Source organism: Pituophis catenifer, unplaced genomic scaffold, assembly GCF_029215685.1.
Source record: "Pituophis catenifer annectens isolate HBS135680 unplaced genomic scaffold, rPitCat1.0.hap2 SCAF_3, whole genome shotgun sequence".
NCBI lineage: Eukaryota > Metazoa > Chordata > Lepidosauria > Squamata > Colubridae > Pituophis > Pituophis catenifer.
The window spans coordinates 189,636,075-189,655,662 of NW_027256883.1; the positions used below are offsets into that span (position 1 = coordinate 189,636,075).

Here is a 19,588-nt window from a genome sequence, read left to right on the forward strand (position 1 = left end):
TTCATACCTGTTCTTCCCAACTCCTATCCTTCCTTTTGTTTATTGCCTTCTCTTAACGACTGTAATATCACAGTTGCTAAAGCATTGCAACAATCTTGGCTTTTCCTGCTTTTGCCCCTATTTTTGCCCTACCCCTATTTCTATCAAGAACTATCTTGTTTTGCCCTATGTGGACCAAATCCCTGAAAATGCATGTTTTGGATTAGGCCCCCAATCACCTGTTCTCTGCATAGAATACTGTGGCTGTTTGGTGTGGGTATTGATCCTTCTTAGATCAGTGTATTGAGCAGTCCTCTAGTGAGAGAAAACCAAAACACTAGTTGCTAGTTGGCCAAATCTTCTCTAACAAAAAACTACTTGAGACAAATGATAAATGAGCAAAACAGTCACTGCATTCTGTGAGGAAGGCGTACAAATGTTGTGAGTTGACAACATACAAATCTCCTACCCATAGGTGGCGTCCTTCGTTTAGAAATCCAGTTAGATTAAACTTGTTTAGGGATTTATTTGTGTGTGTGTGTGTGTGTGTGTTTCACTAACTCCATGGATTCTAGTCATCTTGGAATGTAGAAGATGCAACCACTACACACCCCTCAGACTACGTTTGTTGTTGTTGTTGTTGGGAATTGCCCTATTTATTGTAATGGACAACAATTTATGGCTCTTGAGATGTTTCTTGCCCCTTGTAATTGGTCGTGTTGGCTGAAGATGATGGGAAATGAAGGCCAAACAGAATGCCTATCCCAGCGATTCTAAGATTATTATTCTAGGATTATTAAGAAAAAAATGGGAGTGAATATCAATATAGATAAAGGACTTATAAATCCTAGCCCGTGTGACTGATAACAGCACAGTAGGGAATGAGAGCTAATTGTAAGAGGGCCAGGTGTATTAAGTATCATTTCTATTCTGGAACCTAAGTCAATGAGAGCTAATTTGTTCCAATTATTTCAGTCTGGCAGTCTTAAGTAATTTTGTTTACTTAGAACTCTAAACATGATACTAGTTAATGTATTTTCTGGATTCCTATGACACATTGAGCCATTAACTAACCACACTGGTGTGGTTAGGCCATAGGATCACTATGTCATAGGGTTTTTAAAACTTGTTCTTAAAAGGTTTTTAATTGTAGTGTTTCAGTGTTGCTGAACACCACTAACTTAAGCCCTGCACAGATTCTAATTGTTAAAGACAGAAGTTTTTTAACTGAAATGTTTAATGGTATTGAAGTTTTCTCAAAGGAAGAGCCTTAGGAAGCAATACCTGCATCAGTTGACTAAAGTCTCTGTAACCATTTGGCTCGATATACCCAACATTTATCTAACAGTATGATTTTTCTCCCTTCTGTGTGTCTTGTCCAGATTCTGGGGGCACGGCATCTTCCCAAAAATGGAAGGGGAATCGTTTGCCCATTTGTAGAGGTTGAGGTATCTGGAGCAGATTATGATAATACAAAACAGAAGACCGAGATGGTGGGTGAGTACCTGATCCTGCCATTTCAGTTTCAGATTCCATTGCCAAAGATGTCAGTGTTATTTAATATATCCTATATAATGTTAGCAATTGAGAACATGTTCTCCTATCAACGGCTAACCTTTTTGCCGTTGTGTGCCAAAACCGGGGGGAGTGCGGGGGGAGTGTCACCCACGTGCGTGCCCACACCCATAATTCAATGCGCTCTACTATCAACCTGCACATGCGCACGCGACACCCCCCCAGCACTCCCCCCGCTTTTGGCACTGTGGGCCCGGTAGGCCTGTTTTTCACCCTCCCCAGGCTCCAGAGGCTTTCTTGGAGCCTGGAGAGGGCGAAAACGCCCTTCCCCCCCCCCGAAGCCGGAAACGGCCCGTTTCCCGACTTCTGGTGGGAACGGAAGTCCTGTTTTTCAGTTCACCATCATGGTCCTATCACTTTTAAAAATCAGCTACTTTGTCATCAAACAAGTACAGAGTTGATCTCACACTTATGTCCTATGGCTGCCCCTCATTTGTTTTTCTCATGACTTTCTGATTGAAGTGTGAAAAAGAAGCTCGCCAATGTTTGGGCAGTTATTTCAAATTTACTATGAGGCTTTGTTGTGGCGAGAAGTGCAGAAATGTTTCCTGTTCACTGAATATCTGCAAATTGTTCTGGGTAGATGACGAGGAGCTACTTTCTATTTTGACACTAACTCTGGAACTATAGGCCACTACAGAGATAAATCTGTACAACTATAGATTACTTAACATGCATTACATTAGAAAGAGAGAAAATGGATGCAATATATTTTTTGTTTTGAATTGTCCGCTGTAGAATTGGAAGAAGCTATTTAAACTGGAGCAGATGTTTGAACTAAACTAAACTTTATATTAAAAGTTTTCAGAGCGTAAATTATTTATACGTGGAAAAATGCCAACTTTGGATCATAACTAGGCAAGTGTCACCTTTTCTGTAGTCAACATTCTCTCCCCTGCCAACCTCAGAACAATTTTTTAATGTGTAAATATTATTTATTATTTAGTAACTCTAGTTACTCAAACTGCAACGAATGGAACTTGTTTGCATTTACTGTAAGCTTTATGAGTTTGGATTCTTTACCTCTTGGGCTAGTTTGTTTATTTATTTATCTTTTAAATCCCGTCCTTTATTAATCCTGTACTTGTCTAATCAACAATTGGAGAATTTTCCAGATTTGTAGAAAATTTCAATCATGAAGTGCCTAAAAGTTGATATATTGTTGTTGCTGTTATTTTTGTTGTTTTAAGTAGCACTTGTTCTGGTTATGTGTGTTCCTTTATTAAGATTCCACCTTCAGGAATCAACTGTTGCTAGGATATTGGCTTGCAATTATTAGTTAATTATGCAGTTCAAGGAATCTAAATATCTGCAGAGATTTTGCAGTACAAGCAAAAGAGAAATATAGTATGATGACCAACAATTTGTTTCCATAGTGGTCAGCCATTGGTTGTGGGAATTCCAGAAGCAGGATGTTATTTATTATTTTATTTTATTTATTTTTCATATTTCTAAACCACCCATCTCCCTCAAAGAGGGTCTTACAGTATTACAACCACACTATAGTATTTTCCTGCTTCTTTATCATAGTGAATGATACTGAGTTTATCCAGCCTTCAAAATATATATTGAATATAACTAGCAAGCTTTTACTCTTTGTTAATTTGTCTAAAACTTTTTAAAAGTTTCCATGTTGGTGGCCACCACAACTTTTTGTGCTTGTAAATATAAAATGTAGTATTTTTATTTGTTCAATATGCACTAAAAAAGTGAAACATTTTCTTGGAATGAATTAAATTTTAAGGTATCTTTTTTTGGGAAAAACCTAACCTAATACGTTAAAGATCATGTGTAACTGTTCTATTAGCTTATGTTTCTTGCCATTTTTAGAATTGTCCTTTTTAAAATTCCTAATGCCATACAAATCTGACTTTCTTAAAACTATGAATGCTTACCTCTATTTAAATCAGTGTACATCAGGTGGAAACCATTTTAACTGCAGCCTGTTTTCTTTTATCACAGAAGTGGATGTTTCTATCTCAAGTTTTTAAAACTATTATTTCCCTTTAGTTAATCAAGATTTTTATGCTCATCCAGATTTTATACTGTGTAAGAAATCCACAAATTTAAGGAATAAATTTATATACTCCTAGCTGACATATAAAGAAATCAAATGTTTGTAACTGGTGTGTTTCTTTGTAATAAGACATTGGAGTCTTTAATTCCATCCTCTGAGAATGAGAAGTGAGATGAAATATGTTGACAATAGTTGCAGTAAATGTGTCAGCTCAGTGGTGGGTTGCTCCCGGTTCTGTCCGGTTCTTTAGAACCGGTAGTAAAAGCGGCAGGAGGCTCCGCCCACCTGCCTGGATGTCATAATTGGCGATATGCGCAGAAGCGTGCATGCTCCCGTTGCAAACCGGTAGTAAGAGTAAGTAGAACCCACTTCATGTCAACTCCTGCCTTTTCAACTTAACCATATTTGGGAGCCAATGTAGTTGGTCACATGGTATTTGGGCCTGAAAGACCAGAATTAGGTTTCCTGCTCAGCCATAAACACAACTGGTAATCCTAACTTCGCTTTTCTACATTTTGTGATATATGAAGAAGATCTGTTCAGTGACCAGAACTTCTTGGTCCATGCATTGTTAGGCAGCTGCATTGCTTTCCTCTAATAAAAAACAGCTTTAGTGAGGGATAGAAACTTAATTTCAAAACTATCTCAATCTGGCACACACATCCAGGGACAGGCTGGGAGTCTTTTCCCATAAGGAATTCTTATGCTTAAGACAATAAGATTCAGCTGCACATTTTCATTGATTGCAATTCTCTCACCTCTAATGGAAGTTAGTGCAGGGATTTATCCCATTGTCTTGAATGATATAAGATAAATAGAAAGTTAGCCTAGGCCCAGGGAAGAAGAACCAAACCAAAGGAAAGGACCGGACAAAGTAGTTTTGTCCCTGTCGAGTTCTGCCTGTAGTAATTTCTCATGATATTCTTTTGGAAAGGTTATTATCATCATTTTAGAAGGCATGTCCATTTGTTTTTACCTTTTCACATAATCAACCCATTGCTTCAATTATCACTTTGAATAATACTGACTGAATTCACCCAAATTTAACTTCAAAATGCTTATTAATCTTTTTCTCTTAAATATAATGGCAATAGCACTTAGACTTATATACCGCTTCACAGTGCTTTGCTGCCCTCTCTAAGCAGTTTACAGAGTCAGCATATTGCCTCCAACAATTTGGGTCCTCATTTTACTGAGCTCAGAAAGCTGGAAGGCTGAGTCAACCTTGAGCCAGTGAGAATCGGACTGCCAGCAATCGGCAATGAGCAGAAGTAGCCTGCAGTACTGCATTCTAACCATTGCGCCACCACGGCTCTTGGTACAGTAGTTAGAAGGGAGAAGGACTATGATGTCAGATTCAGAAATGGTGCTTTAGATGTTAAATTCCGAAACACAATTTTGTGCTTTGCAGAGAAGATAAGTAATCATAAAACATCTTGGTTGTAATTTAAGTTCACTGCTGTTTAAACTATTATATTTCTTTGTGTTCAAATAAATTCCATATTTATCTGATGGTATCTTTTGTTTACTATAGTGGACAACGGTCTGAATCCTGCTTGGACCCCAAAGACTTTTCAGTTCCATGTCAGTAATCCTGACTTTGCTTTTCTGCGTTTCGTGGTATATGAAGAGGATATGTTCAGTGACCAGAACTTCTTAGCTCAGGCCACTTTCTTGGTTAAAGGCCTAAAGGCAGGTAAATGAAGAAAGGTCTTTTTATCAAGGATAACTGTGTTGATACAGATAGAGGTAGTCCTTGGTTAACAATTGCCTTGTTCAGCTAGTGGTCAAATTCATGTCAGTGCTGAAAAAATAAATTCACAAATGGCCCTAAAACATACAGCTGTCATTATGTAGATGACCAGCTCAGTAAGGGGGCAAAAAAAAGCTCAATGTAGCATTAGATTTTTTTTTTTAAAAAAAAGGCATGATAAAAGCATAATACCTTATTTAAATGTTGTATTTTTAAAGATTATAAATGCTCAACTCTGCTGACTTGCTCCCTACTCATAATTCATTTTGTTACCTTTGAGGATACCGTGCTGTACCTTTGAAGAACAACTATAGTGAGGATCTGGAATTGGCCTCCTTGCTTGTTAAGATAGATATAATTCCTCTCATGGTAAGTTGTTATTTTACAAATGAAGTTTGAATACCACTATTTTGTGGTAACCAGGTATAGAACAGGAGGATAAAGGTTATTCTCAATCTACATTTAACTAAGAATGGCTAAGATTTTGGGGGTACCAACAATAGCCTTACAATATCATGTCTCTTTGGGAACTTTGCATGTTTGTAGTTTCTGGCATACTTTAGACAATGTGCTTTCTGCTCCAGATCTGCTTTATCAAAGATACACAGCCTGATGTCCCAGGGCCACATAGGGTCTTCAGAACTGCTGCTGAACTCTAATTATTATAAGAGCAGGAAATTATTAAATATTTATGAAATGTGTTTCATTAAATGTATTTAAAGTAAATTCAATCAAACTTAATTTTCTGTGCCTGCTTTTTAGAGTTCAGCCCACTTGGGCCAAAAGGATAGCAATAACAATAGCACTTAGACTTATATACCACTTCACAGTGCTTTATAGCCCTCTCTAAATGGTTTACAAAGTCAGCATATTTCCCCCAACAATCTGGGTCCTCATTTTACCAACCTCGGAAGGATGGAAGGCTGAGTCAACCTTGAGCCTGGTGAGAATTGAACTGCCAAACTGCTGGCAGTCGGCAGTCAACAGAAGTAGCCTTCAGTGCTGCATTCTAACCACTGCACCATCACGGCTCTTGTAGTAATTATAATGCAGTATTATCTATATGCTGATTTAGACCAAGGTTTCATAAAATAGGAACTTTTAGTTCTTTTGCCCCTAGGACCTCCATGCTAATTTACTTGCAGGGATTATAGTGAAATGTTTTCTTTTTTGTAAGAGTAAACATGCAAGCCAAATAAATTTGCTTATGTGTGGTAACAAACACTTCTTTTTTTTTAAAGAATTGTAGCTACTACCTTCTCTGGGAAAGGGAGAAATGGGTGTTATTCAGTGGTTTTTAATTTACCCATTGCTTTGGGTCTCATTTTTTTAAAAAAAAGTTCTCCAAACTTCCTGCTAACTTGACCACCAAAATGAAATTGGCTTTCAAACCTAAGCAAGGAGTTAAACTACCTTGTTGACTGATATTTTAATGAAATGATTATGAAGAACTGGGTTTGTTTTCATGTTAGTAGGATAAAAAAAGGATAAAAGGGTGAAGATAAAAAAAACTTAACTAAGTGATGTCATTTCTTAATATATTCATGTTTAAATTTGTTTTGTGTTATTATACAAAATTCCACAAATTTCTTTGATGATACATGTGTGTGTATATATGTATACATGCACGTAATAACAGATTCCTTAAGTATTTATATGGCATTGGATGGGGAGATCTGAGGAAGATTAGTGAATGGCTGGCTGAATTGAATTTTATTCGTCTCTGTAGAAAGGAGATCAAATGTTCCTTAGTTGTTATTCTTTCTATTCTGGAACAGGAAAATGGTGAAATTAGCCCATTTGCAGCATCTCCTTTCCGAGAGAGGTCTGCTGATTCCCCAAATCAGCTCTTGGCAGGCAGAGCCAGAGAAGGTTCCTTGGAAGCACGATATCAGCAACCATTTGAAGATTTCAGGACGTCACAGGAGCAGCTATCAGAGCATTTTGACAATCGAGATAGAAGGTAAGTGTGTAGGAATTAAATTTACATATTTGGAGGCTCTGCATAGTAGACCAATTCTAATAAAGTAAATAAAGGTAAAGGTTTCACTGTCTAGTTGTGTCCAACTCTATGGCCGATGTTCATCTTTATATCTTAGCCAAGGGAGCCAATGTTGTCCGAAGACATTTCCATGGTCAAATGGCCAGCATGATTATAGTGGTATGCCGAGACACATGGAATGTTGTTGCCTTTCCACCTAAGTGGTACCTATTGATCTACTTGCATTTGCATGTTTTCGAACTGCTAGGTGGGCAGGTAATAGGAGCTCACCAAGCATGACGCTTGGGTCTCAAACTCTGGCTGTTCAGCTTTCCAGCTGACAAGCTCAGCATCTTTAATCACTGAGCCATCACACTCCACAATAAAATAAAATGAGGTATTTGTTTTCAAAGTTGGTTATTTTGACCTTATATGGTACTGGGCTTGTGTTGGCTGACTGACTGACTGTGCTTGGCCCAAGATACTTTATTATGTATTCTAGAGCTAACTTATTCCATGATAGTTGCCTTATATTTTTTCCCCAAATATTTGCAACGAGGTCACATAGGGGAGGGAAATTAAACTTTTATAAAGTTGTCATTGCAAAGAATCCAAATAAACATTAATCCAGATGGCTGAGATGGAATTTTTTTATTATTTTTTGAAGGAAGAACATTATGTTGTGGAGTCAGCCTTCCATGTTACAAAGTACCTCCTACCCACTTGTCTTTTAATACTCCAAATGTCCCAAATGATGTTGCTTCTCTTTTTAGTACAAAATGTCACATTTCCAAACCCATCACCACCTCCACTGCCAAAAGTGGTCAATTCTATCAGAATGGAGAACAATGTGGTGAACTATTAATATTTAATGCAAAAGTATCCTGCCTTTATGAGTATGAGGCCATAAAAGTTTATTGGTTTTGGAAGAGGAACATCTAAGCTATCATTGGGACTCAGATGTTCCAGTGAAACTGCTGATCTCTTTTTTTTTTCCCCTAGCATGCGATAATTATTTTTAATTTGGTTTCACTTTTGTATTTAGCCCTTCTAAGGCGCTCAGGGCTTCACCATTTTATCTTCACAACAACTCGATTGGATAGGCAATGGGGACATTTCTACCTCTCAGGGTAAACTTATCCAGTCATCAGTTTCATTGCTATTGTACAGATACCCCAACAGAATTCTAAGCAATATTTGACTAATTTTTAAAATGAGCCATTGAGTTGAATTTGCAATTCCTGTTTCTTTTCCCGCAGGTTCCTGCGAAAGACGCGGGTGAATGGGGATAACCGCCTCTAGCTCGTTTGCCTGCTGGAAAGCACTCCTCCGGTGCTTGTGATTCTCACGGATTGCTGTGAACTGGTTTCTATGGAAACGTCACATGCTTTGGCCTACTTTCAGGCAGCTTTTCCAGTTTCTGTTCTGAAGGATGTTCAAGTGGAAAACTTTTTTTTTTTTTAGAAAAGAAACATCAAACCACACATCAATCACTTTATTGTTGAGGAGAAAAAAGACCTTCAGAACCAAAACAGAGGGAAAAAGTACTGAATGTGTGTATCTTGTCAGTAGCTAAGGCTCAACACAAAATCCAGTCAGCAGTTTCCTTTTTCTGTGTCACTGAAGTTTCAGAGAGGATAATACCTCAGAGCTGCCAACAAAGCAGCTTTCCTTTACTCAGCTGAGAGAAGCTGATTTTTAAAAATTATTATTGTTAATTTTATTAAACTTCTTAATCACTGATGGTGCACAGAAAAAGATATTTCCATTTCAAGAGAAAGTACAATTATTCTCGTGGTATTAGAGCACAAGCCCAATAGGGCATACTAGGCCCGGTCTTTGGGGCCGTGTCAAGCTATGCAAGGTTTTAAATGTCAGTATTGAACAGAGCTGCCAAGTTTCTTACTTTGGCAGATCTTGGGTTTCATTAGCTGGAGTTTAAGTGCAGAAGACCATCAGCAAAGCTGTCAAATAACCTCCTTTTAATGTGACCTCTTAATGACTAGTGTGAAGCAGAAATGGGCAACCCTGTAGAGAATGGGTGACTTGAGATTTCGAGAGGCAACTTTGAAGAGGTAGGAACAGACGGAATACATGAGCCAAAGCCAGCTCTGCAAGAGGTAGAGCTCTTGCCACTAACATATTTCTTTGCTGTCACTACTTCCATAATGCCGTTTAGGCCACTAGTGCTGGAGTAGAATAGTAGTGTAGGGCCATGTGCCCTGCTGCAATAGTTCTCATGACCAGTATTGCTGAAGAGAGGCCCTACAGATCTTTGTAGAGTTAACAAGCTAAGGAAGCACTTTTAGCTTCTCTGAGTTTTCACCATTGCACCTCTTATTTTGGAGTTTATTTTTTTTTTGTATAGGACCAAGCCATCTCCTCTTTTTAAAGGAAGTTTTTCTCCATGTTCTTTAGGTCAGGCCATCTGAAGGCAGTTGTCATTGTCATGATTTGCCAGTTACCCAGCGTGTCATAACATGTCTATTGCTACAGAAACAGTGAAAATTATATGCTGCTGTCTTTTGCCTACTAGCAAGGTGACAAAAACCCAAGAATAGTACTCAGTGTTTTTATTTTACTTTGCTGGATAAAGGAAGAGCAGATATATCCCAGTCTTCAAAGGCAAGCTTGGTCGTGTGAACATACATGGTCGTGTGAACAATGCATTGTTTTGACTTTCTGAAGAGAAGCTTAGATCCTCTAACTCCACCAGATGTATGGATAGAGACCTATCGTTTGTTGGGATGAATCAGGCTGCACAATAAAAGTTCTGAATTAATATACTGAAATCCAGCCGTGTATTTTGTAAGAAGAGGAAAACAGATTGGGATTCAGATTAACCCATGTGTGTTGTAGCATTGCTTGAAATAACAAAAGATTGCTTCAAGGTAGAAAACCAGGTTAAAAATTCATCAGTGAAGGTATTCCAGGCTCTTATAAATTTTGTCCTGAGACAGCATGCTTTAAAACGTGCACCATCACAACAAATGTGTGTTAAGTTAGTTTGTGATAGTAGGCACACACACTGGCAGAATAATGTCACGAAACTAGGTTACCTCAAAAGCATAAATTGGCTGCCTTTAGATTGACAGATGGGTTTACAAAACCCAACTAATTTAAGCTAATGATACTTTAGCTCATCCCAGGCCAGGAAATGTATGTCATGTATTGAATGTACAGGTCTCTCCCATTCATTGTGCTGACTATACAGTGTTTATTTCTACCAAGTTAAATACAAGATGAATTAGTTGAAAAGCATGGGGGTGGAATACTAGATTTACTTGTTACTGAGTCTGAATTTAAAGTATGTGCACAAAGTGTCTTGCTAAGCAAAGCTGAAGCTAATAAGGACACAGAGGAATGCTATGTGCCCATATAATTTACTCGTGTATATTTCGTACTAGTAGTCCTATTCATTCTGGAGGCCAGACTCTGCGGATCTCAGTCGGTCATTATCCCGCCTGCTCTCCTTCCCTACAACAAGCTGAAGCTTAAGACATTTATCAGCTTGGGCTACCATACCTGGCTGAAAGTGTGTCTTTCCTGTGCTTGGCACAGAATTCCCAAACAAACAGATGATACAAAAGCACATTTTGATTAATACATTCTTTTTTTAAAAAAAAAATCATAATACCCTTGAAATCCCCTTTTAGAAAGTGTAACTTTCTAAGTGATTTAAGTGTAACAAAAAACCCAGGATGGTGGAACATGTGTCTACTTTAAATAAGAGCAATCCTGCCAATTGTACCTAAAGCATGTTCTAATTATTGTGTTTGTCTAGCACTATAATGTTAAGACAGTTGATCAGATATTTGATGAAGATGGTTAAAGTCCCCTTTTTCTTTGTTTATATCTAGATTATCTCTGTCAATTTGTTCTTTTTGATTTTGTTTTGCTTCCTGTTTTCAATCATTTATAAACTGTCCAGAGTGGTTGGGCGGCATATAAATGGTCACATAGTCAGCCAGATGTTTACACTGGATTAGGCATTTTTATCTACCTACTGAGCCCTTCCCAAGGACTAGGATAGGCATTTGTGGTTGTTATTTTCCAAAAACACTTTCATGAATTACAATAATAAGCGTAGGCTAACACCAGCTAAAGAATTGGGAGCTTTCACATTGTTGTACATATAATAATAATTGACAAGATGTTTTTGAAAAACTAAGAGAAGGAAGGCCAACTTGAATTTGAGTCCCTGCCACATAACTGGATAATCAAACTAAAAGACATCACTAGAAATATCAGAAGCTTTGTGCTAAAATTAATGGCACAATAGAAGACACAGCGGCTAGTCAATGGGGATAGACCGGGAGAGGTTAACATCGAGAGGCATATTTCAAGCAGACTCAGTAGAGTTGACAAGGAACCGTAGGTGGATGTGGAATGTTGCAAGTACACCAGACAGTTGAAAAAGAAGGAAGAATATCTGAAGGACAGTAAAAATATACACTGAAGTTAACACACCATGAAAGTCCACTGAATAGCAAACTGATCTATAGGAAAGATGCATTTAAATGCTATCAGCTCATTATTCCTTCAATGAGAATATTAAAACTCCACACCTACTAGCTCTGCATTATGTTGCAATGAGAACTAGACTGATCATCTTTATATCGGTCTAATCTCTAATCTGTGGCAGCATGGCTCTTCCCCACTGAGTTTGGAAAGCTGTGTATATAGGACAGTGGTCCACATTTTTCAAATCCACATGTACATACATTGATGGTGATTTTGTGACCAGCAACTCGAGGTAACCAACTGTAATTTTGGCCTCCCCCCCCCAAAAAAAAACCATTTCATCAAGAATGTGCAGAAAGCAGTTTATTTCTCAATTGTTTATTTAAGACAAAACCAGTAAGGTCTCATTTCATCAAAATGTATAAGCAAGCTGTTCCCACCCTCATAGCCACATATACAAAATGAAGGGAAACTTGCCGCAGTTCACTTCGCAGAAGTGGCATCGTTGCTGAAAAAGAGCCAGCACCATAGTTGCCAGGCGCTGGTTCTCTCTTGCAGGAGAACTACATTAGCATTTACCCACATCAACAGCTTCGGTCTTTTCTTCAAAAAAGTTTTACCAAAAGTACAAAAATTAATTGATTTTTGTCATGGTTTGTAAATTAATCCTATATAAACAGAAGTTTGTACTAGCCAGGCGCTACTTACAATAGTTTTCCTATCATCAGCTTGGGAAGCTAAAAAGCTTAGCCAGTCTGCTTAGTGAGATAATTTTACAAAGGATGAAAAAAGCTTTATCCATCTGTCTTCAGAAAGCATCCTAAAACAGATGGTATCTACAAAGCTCTCCAAAAGCACCTGTAAATAATCCTTATCCCCGCTTATTCTAAATAGGTAACTTTGTTGGGAAAATAGAGGGGGGGGGGAATCTGTGTAAGATTGGATGGGGGGAGGGGAGATAATTCAGTATGCTGCAATTTTGCTTTGGCATGAATACTTTTCATTTACAGTATTTGTATCCTAAGAATAGAGCCTTCTTACTCATTAACAACATCAGGACACCTAGTTTTAAAAAGGAATACAAGTTTTGAAAAGTATTATATGTAAAGCTGATCCTGGGCACATATAGTTTTTGGGATTTTTGTTTCAGATGTATTTTTGCTGGTCTTAGTAATATTCAAAAGGCATGTTACAACTTTAGGGGAATTCAAGAGTGCTTATGCATAAATTCAAAACTGTAGTATTATAGTGTCACTCTTGTTCATGCCCCTCCCCCCATCTTGCAAGATCTAAGGAAGAAATACAAATCTAGGCAGACACAACACATATCCAGTTCTTGGCATGTCTAAGCAATGCCAGTTTGATGGACTTGTCCAAGGCTTATAATTCCAGTTGATAAACTTGTCCTATTTAAAGGCAGCATATAACAGTATATCTAAAACAGTTGGTTCTTATGGGAATTCCATAGAAGAGTTGCATGTGGACAATTACTGTAGAATAGGTTCAACCATGTCCATCTGGCCCAGGTGTTCTGATCAGGCTGGTCTTTTGTAGCACCTATTATACTACTTTGGCCTTTTAATGGAGACCCTGGAGGCCAAATGGTGACTTTTAATTGGAAGTTGGGTGCCCCCCCCCTTCTTCCTCCTATATCTAAATCTCATCCAGTGTTGGGAAAACCTCCTAGCACTTTGAGGCATGATTCTTTGCAAACAGAATAAACAGATGCCCTTGCAGACAGAGCTTATTCTGTAAACCTCATGCACACCAGCTTGTGATTAAGCATTTTACAATGTGCTATTTCTATTCCAAATGGGTCTTAATTTAAAGCAAAACAAAATAAAAAACAGTCTCAGGAACAGATGAAATTAGCGATAAAAGTATGACTAATAAATACCAGGCGAAGAGACAATGTGTGCCGGCTGAACAAATTCCAACCCCCTTCTAAAAACATTTTGCGTTCTGGTTCAGAATTTCCCCACAGCCTCACATTTCATCTATCTCTGTGCCTGTTTATTTAGAGAGAGAAAAGTCACAAAGGGTGAAAAGAACCCCTTTGAGGTTTCAAACGATAGCAAAATGACATCTGGAACTCTGTATATGTGTGATCTGCCCGAGAGCAGCTTCAAATCAGAAATGGCCCACAATGACTCTGGGTGTAACACTAGACTATCATGTTTGAAACTTTTGAAAAGAGAGACATATGGAATGTCACAGTTGAGCCAATTTATATTGTATAGTGCCTCACCTCACAGCTTGAGAAAGGCTGGGTAGGCCAGAAAGTAGAAAACACAGAAGAAAATCCATCCAGTGATTTTCATGTAGTCTAAATTTTAAGCAACACCACCAGGTTTTACTGTCTCTGTTGTATTCTCAAGTAGCAACCTAGTAGAACTGTTCCGAATGGTGATGAAATGAATGCTCTCACCCCAGCCCTGGTGAAAACGACACCAGAATTATTGGAGGTACTGAGGCAGGCTTGCTTGGTCCAAGGTATGTCCCCAACTACACTCGGCTGTGTTTTTTCCTGATATATGTCTTAAGCTATATGTGCCTGCTAACAATTTGCACTGCGTAATTATGATTTAAAATATTGCCAACATTCAATGAAGGTGAGGTTTTCCTTCCATTTAAAATTAAATAATGAAAATCATGATGTAAAAGTCTGTATGAACCTTGCAGTTTCCATATGATGACTCTTTGGACCCTTTTAAAACAAGGAGCAACGAGCCAATCACTGCCATGTCTCTAATATAGTCTCGTATGGCTTTGGATCAAAATGAAATGAAATGAAATGAAATGAAAATAAATAAAATAAAATAAAATAAAATAAAATAAATAAAAAATGTAAAACAGTAAAATAAAACAAAATAAAACAATAAAATAAAAATAATAATAGAAATAAAATAAAAAATAACTAGATTGAAAAATATGCTTAATACAAATCAGATCAGAATATCTCTTTTTAAGATGATTAGATCACCAAGGCAATAATGGGAAATGTTACTAAGATTGGATTCTGAAAATTCTCAAATAGCGGAGATGCAAACTTTTCTGGCCATACCTCTGGAACACCTGTTCTTCTGCCATGAAACTCTGTTTTTGATTACCTACCTTTCCCTCATAAAAGATGTTTTACTGAAAAATGTTCTTATTATGTCTTATGTTTTAACTTCTAATTGTTCTAACAACAAATGGTTTAAAATATTTTAAAATAAATACAAATAATTACATTTTAATGGCCAGGTTCATGAAGGATACCATAGTATAAAGTTTCAGACTGAAACCGTACTCACACTCCAGTGAGACTGTCCAGGTATGATTTATTTGCAAAGTCAGTAAATGGGCTTACTAAATGCTTTTAACACCCACTCTGTACCTTCTCTCCTATTTGTGAAATATGGGAGATAGAAACAGAGTGAAGGTTAAAGTTATTGCTTTTAGGAAATGTATAAGATTTAGCACAAGCTTTAATGGGATGTCTATACTTTCTAAAATCTTACAGTGTGTTCAGCTAGAGATACATTTCTATCCGAAACATTTTAATAGTCTTATAAAAATGAAAATGAAAAAAAAAATCTGTTTCTTGACTTTCCCATTTATTTATTTGATATATATCACTCCTGAGTGATTCTGGGTTGTTAACTTTTTTTAAAAAATCTGATATATAAAAATACAACCAAATGGAGAAGCAAAAACACCAGAATAAAACCAAAACAGACCAGACCAAAAGAAAGTAAAACCAGACCAAAAGACAATCATCCTGTTCCCAAGTACTGGGAGAATAACCACATTTTTAGTGATGAGAGCAAATCTTCCTAAAATCTCTGGAGGGAAGATCATTCCAAAAAAGAGGAATTGCAACAGATGAGGTGTGCTTCCTTATACCACCAAGATGATATTCTTTAAATGGTGAAACCCAGAACAAGCCCATCCTGAGGGACCCTAGTAAGTAGACAGAGACAATTGTAGACAAGAGGCCTCAACCAGGCCTATGCCTTGAAGGCCTTAAAGTTGATAATCAGCATCTTGAATTTAACCCAGATGCCAAGCAGCAACCAGGAAGCATCTGAGTCATATACATATAGGATAGCACCCCTGTTGCTGTTTGGGCTACTGCATTCTGGATCATATGTAGCTTCCATATGGTCTTCAAAGGAAGTTCCATTTGTAAAGCGTACTACATTAATCCAATCATGAGGTAACTAGGGGATGAATGACTATCTGAAGAACTCCAGCCCAAGAAAGGACACAACTGGTACCATAAATGTACCTGTGCAAAGGCCCTTTTGGCCACAACTTCTATTTGTTCTGATTGATTTAGTCAGTTTAATGAATCAAAAGCAATACAAAAATTGTTATTAATTGGGTATTAATATTAATTAGCACCAAAGATTCAGGTTATTTCATAATTAACTTTTGTTTGATTGGGTAGATCTAACATATCCATATTCCAGCCAAAATCATGTTCCCTTGAACTGGGAACTTACAGTAAGTTAAATACAAACTAATTTAGCTCATTATTCTCTAAAAATATTATTGCAACATGTCCTCCAGTTCTGTTGGCTCAGTACCATAAGAACTGTACTCTAACCTGTTGGAAGGTCACAAGGTTGAGGGAGGCTGGCCAAATATCATTTGCAGTACTGCTCCGCAACTCTTTGACTTACTACCACAATTTTGGTCGTAAGTCATTGTGGTTCTTAAGCAAATTCTGGGGCACTTGCAGCATGGGGCCCTTGGACCAACCTGCCTGTAAACACCCCTTAGTGCAAACACCTTGTACCAAAATCCCACTTGGCTTTTAGCACGGACCTTTTCAGCCAGTATCTTTGAGAGCAACAGGGTTGCTTAACAAAGAGACTCCACCCTGTGTGGGTTGAAATCAATCTGGCAGGCAGCCCTTCTGCTCTCAAAGAGGCTGGCTAAATAGGTCTGTCCCAACACAGGGGCTGATGGACCTTTTTTTCAGCCAATCCCTTAGGAACCAGAGGGAATGGTGCCAGCAGCCAGTAGCAGCTTGCAACCTTCCTTGCTGATTTTTCCACTGACTTTCTGAGGAAGTTGGCAGAGAAAATTTCAAGTGCCAATCATAATTGTGGGACTCTTGGAATAGGTTTCCAAGAATCCAGATCTCAATCATATGACCGCAGGGTGCTGCAATGGCTATAATTTCAGGCACTGGAAGTAAGTTCCTTTTTTCAGTATCTTCGTAAATTTGAACAGTTGCTGAATGGTTGTTAAGCAAGGACTACCTATAGTTATGTAGTGGCTTGGGTCTTTCAACCATTCTTAGAATGTCAGGGACTGACCTAAAATATTCAAAATGCAAACAATGTCATCTACCACTGTAGAAGTCTCTTTATATACTTAAATCTAATTCAGTACTTGGTCTTGTCATGTAAAGCCTTATGCATTGTGGTGTTGCTTCCTGTGACAAGAAATGCTGCTGCAAAACCACTAAGAGATCAAAATCTACCCTTAAAATTCTGCTTCAAAAATTGTACTCTTTGCTAGACAAAGAAACCAAAATAATGCATTTGCCATAGATACTAATTTCCTATTAAATAATACTGTCTTGCATATCCAAAGTCTGTTTGTTAAATGAATTTGAGCTGCATAGACTCCATCATGACATGGTAGTACAACTCCCCCTGAATTTAAGTTAGATAGACTGATTGATAGATAGATATCCTCACAATTAACTCAATGGATAAATTTAACTGCAAGTGTCTCACCTATACACAAAAAGAGAAAGACTCCAGAAAGTGAAGGGAGACTTCAGTATGGGCTTACAGGAATATACATGTCAGAAATAAGTTATTGGTTCAACTAAATGTATCCTATCCATCATAATGTGTACATTTGTGTATTCAATGAATCCAAGTTATCAGACTGCATTTCAATCTAGGGCAGTGCCACTGTTGGACTCTGCACTGTTTTAGGATCAAAACTAGTAGTTACATGTAAGCAAGTGGTTGTACTACAGATTTATTACTTCCATTGGGTAGCAACTTTATCACAAACAAGCACATGACAACTTCCCTATGCCAGAAATACTTTGATACTTCCGTAAGACAGATATCCATTTAATGGATATTAATGCGGTGAGGGCGCCGTAAACAACTGAGGGCGCCGAAGAACAGCTGAGGGCGCCGAGAAAGCATCGGCGGTGATGGCGGCGGCAGCAGCAGCAGCGGGAATGGCGGTAGCAGCGATGGTGGGAGCAGCTTGGCGTGGCCGCAAAGAGTCATCTAGCTGCGGTCCTTGTTTTTTCCATCGGAGAAGAGGGGCTGGAGGGGGACGGTGGCTCTGGCGGTGGTACGAACTGCCGTGGGGCGATGCCCCCCCCTCCTCCCCCTCCCCCCCCCACTCAAAGCAGCAGAACCAAGGCGGTGCTGGCGGTGGAGGCCAGTTGGCGGCGCTGGTTCCCCCCCCCCCCATGCATCTGTTATGGTGCTGGGGTGGGGGGTGACACTGGCTCCGGTGCGACGTCTGCCACAGAATGCTGCAGTGGTGGCTTGCTGAGAGTGGAGAGGAGAAGCCGAAGTGAGGGGGCCTGGACTTACAGATCGGCAGAGGAGGAGATGTTACCCTCCTCTGGGGATATTGTTTCCCCCCCCCTCCTTCCCCCTGCCTTCCCCCCCCTTTTTTTATGGGGGGTGGGGCTTACGAACTACTATGCTCTGGACATCCTGGACCCCCCCCCCACTATGTTCCACTCATGCCCTCGCTGGTAGGAGAGACTGAACACCATTTGAAAGAACTGAGGGATTTTTGTATCCCAACGGGGAGGATAGAACATTGTTCCCGTTAACCCTTGTAACGGGACCGGCCATCGTGAGAGGATGGTTGGCTATTAGCCTCTGTTGGAGAAAAAGAACATTGGACCTTCTCCCTGTCGTGAGAGGACAGTGGAGTCCAGCTCTACAAATGGACATTTTTGTGATCTGTATGTTCAGTCACCCCTTTGGACTATGATAGACCCCCGGACTGGCCTTTTTCCCATCTTGGTTCGGTTGATGCTCCAAAAAGCCGACCTTCTTGCGCTGCGAGACTCCCCCCTCTCGCAGGCCTGGCCCTCCACATTATCGAGGGCCTATCTTGATGACGGGCTTTGGAACCCCGAGAGATGGCATGTAGCGAAGAGGGGGTTGAGGGGTTTTTTAGGAAAATTTTTTAAAAAAATTTTAAGGGGACCCGGGAGGGAGGGGGGGTTGTAAAAGCGGACCTGGGGGGGTCCAGATAGCAACCGAGCGGGATGATGGGTCGATTAGTTGCAGCAGGAGGGTCGCGAAAGGAAATTCAACCGGGAAGCAGGGGGATGACAGGAAGGGCTGTGAAATTGAAATAATGAGTGGGAGGGGCAGGTATGACGGACGCAGGGGGCCATATCAAGTGTCGGGGGTGCGCATACGCTGTTTACGAGCGATTGCGCACTCCGGCCCCCGATGCGTGACTCGTGTCCTGGGTTGTGTAGAGTCTCAGGCCCTGGGTCCGCGGCTGATGTTGTGTAATGCCAGGTCGGTGGTTAATAAAGCCCCCCTCATTTGTGACCTTATTTCGGAGGGGGGTGCGGACCTGGCAGGTATCACGGAGACCTGGTTGGGCCAGGAGGGGGGGGTCCCCCTCGTTGAGATGTGCCCGCCAGGTTTCCGTGCATTTCATCAGCCAAGGGCCCAGGGGAGGGGTGGGGGAGTGGCGGTGATTATTAGGGAAAGTCTTTGTCCGAGGGAGACCACTGTTCCTCAGATAGCCGGATGTGAGTCCCTCTGTGTAAAGTGGGGCCGTGGGGTGCAGATGGGTTTGCTGACTACGT

At 39.5% G+C, this 19,588-nt stretch overlaps 1 protein-coding gene across 1 annotated transcript in view; it reads left to right on the forward strand.

Annotated features, from left to right (window-relative positions):
• PLCG1 (phospholipase C gamma 1) overlaps positions 1 to 10,087 on the forward strand; it is a 98,645-nt gene extending 88,558 nt beyond the window's left edge. The window contains exons 28-32 of the mRNA XM_070941702.1: positions 1,362 to 1,476; positions 5,106 to 5,267; positions 5,605 to 5,693; positions 7,103 to 7,287; positions 8,565 to 10,087. Coding sequence (XP_070797803.1) covers positions 1,362 to 1,476; positions 5,106 to 5,267; positions 5,605 to 5,693; positions 7,103 to 7,287; positions 8,565 to 8,607 — 594 coding nt within the window. The 3' untranslated portion in view covers positions 8,608 to 10,087. The remainder of the gene's footprint in view (positions 1 to 1,361; positions 1,477 to 5,105; positions 5,268 to 5,604; positions 5,694 to 7,102; positions 7,288 to 8,564) is intronic.
• Positions 10,088 to 19,588: the final 9,501 nt, after the last annotated feature.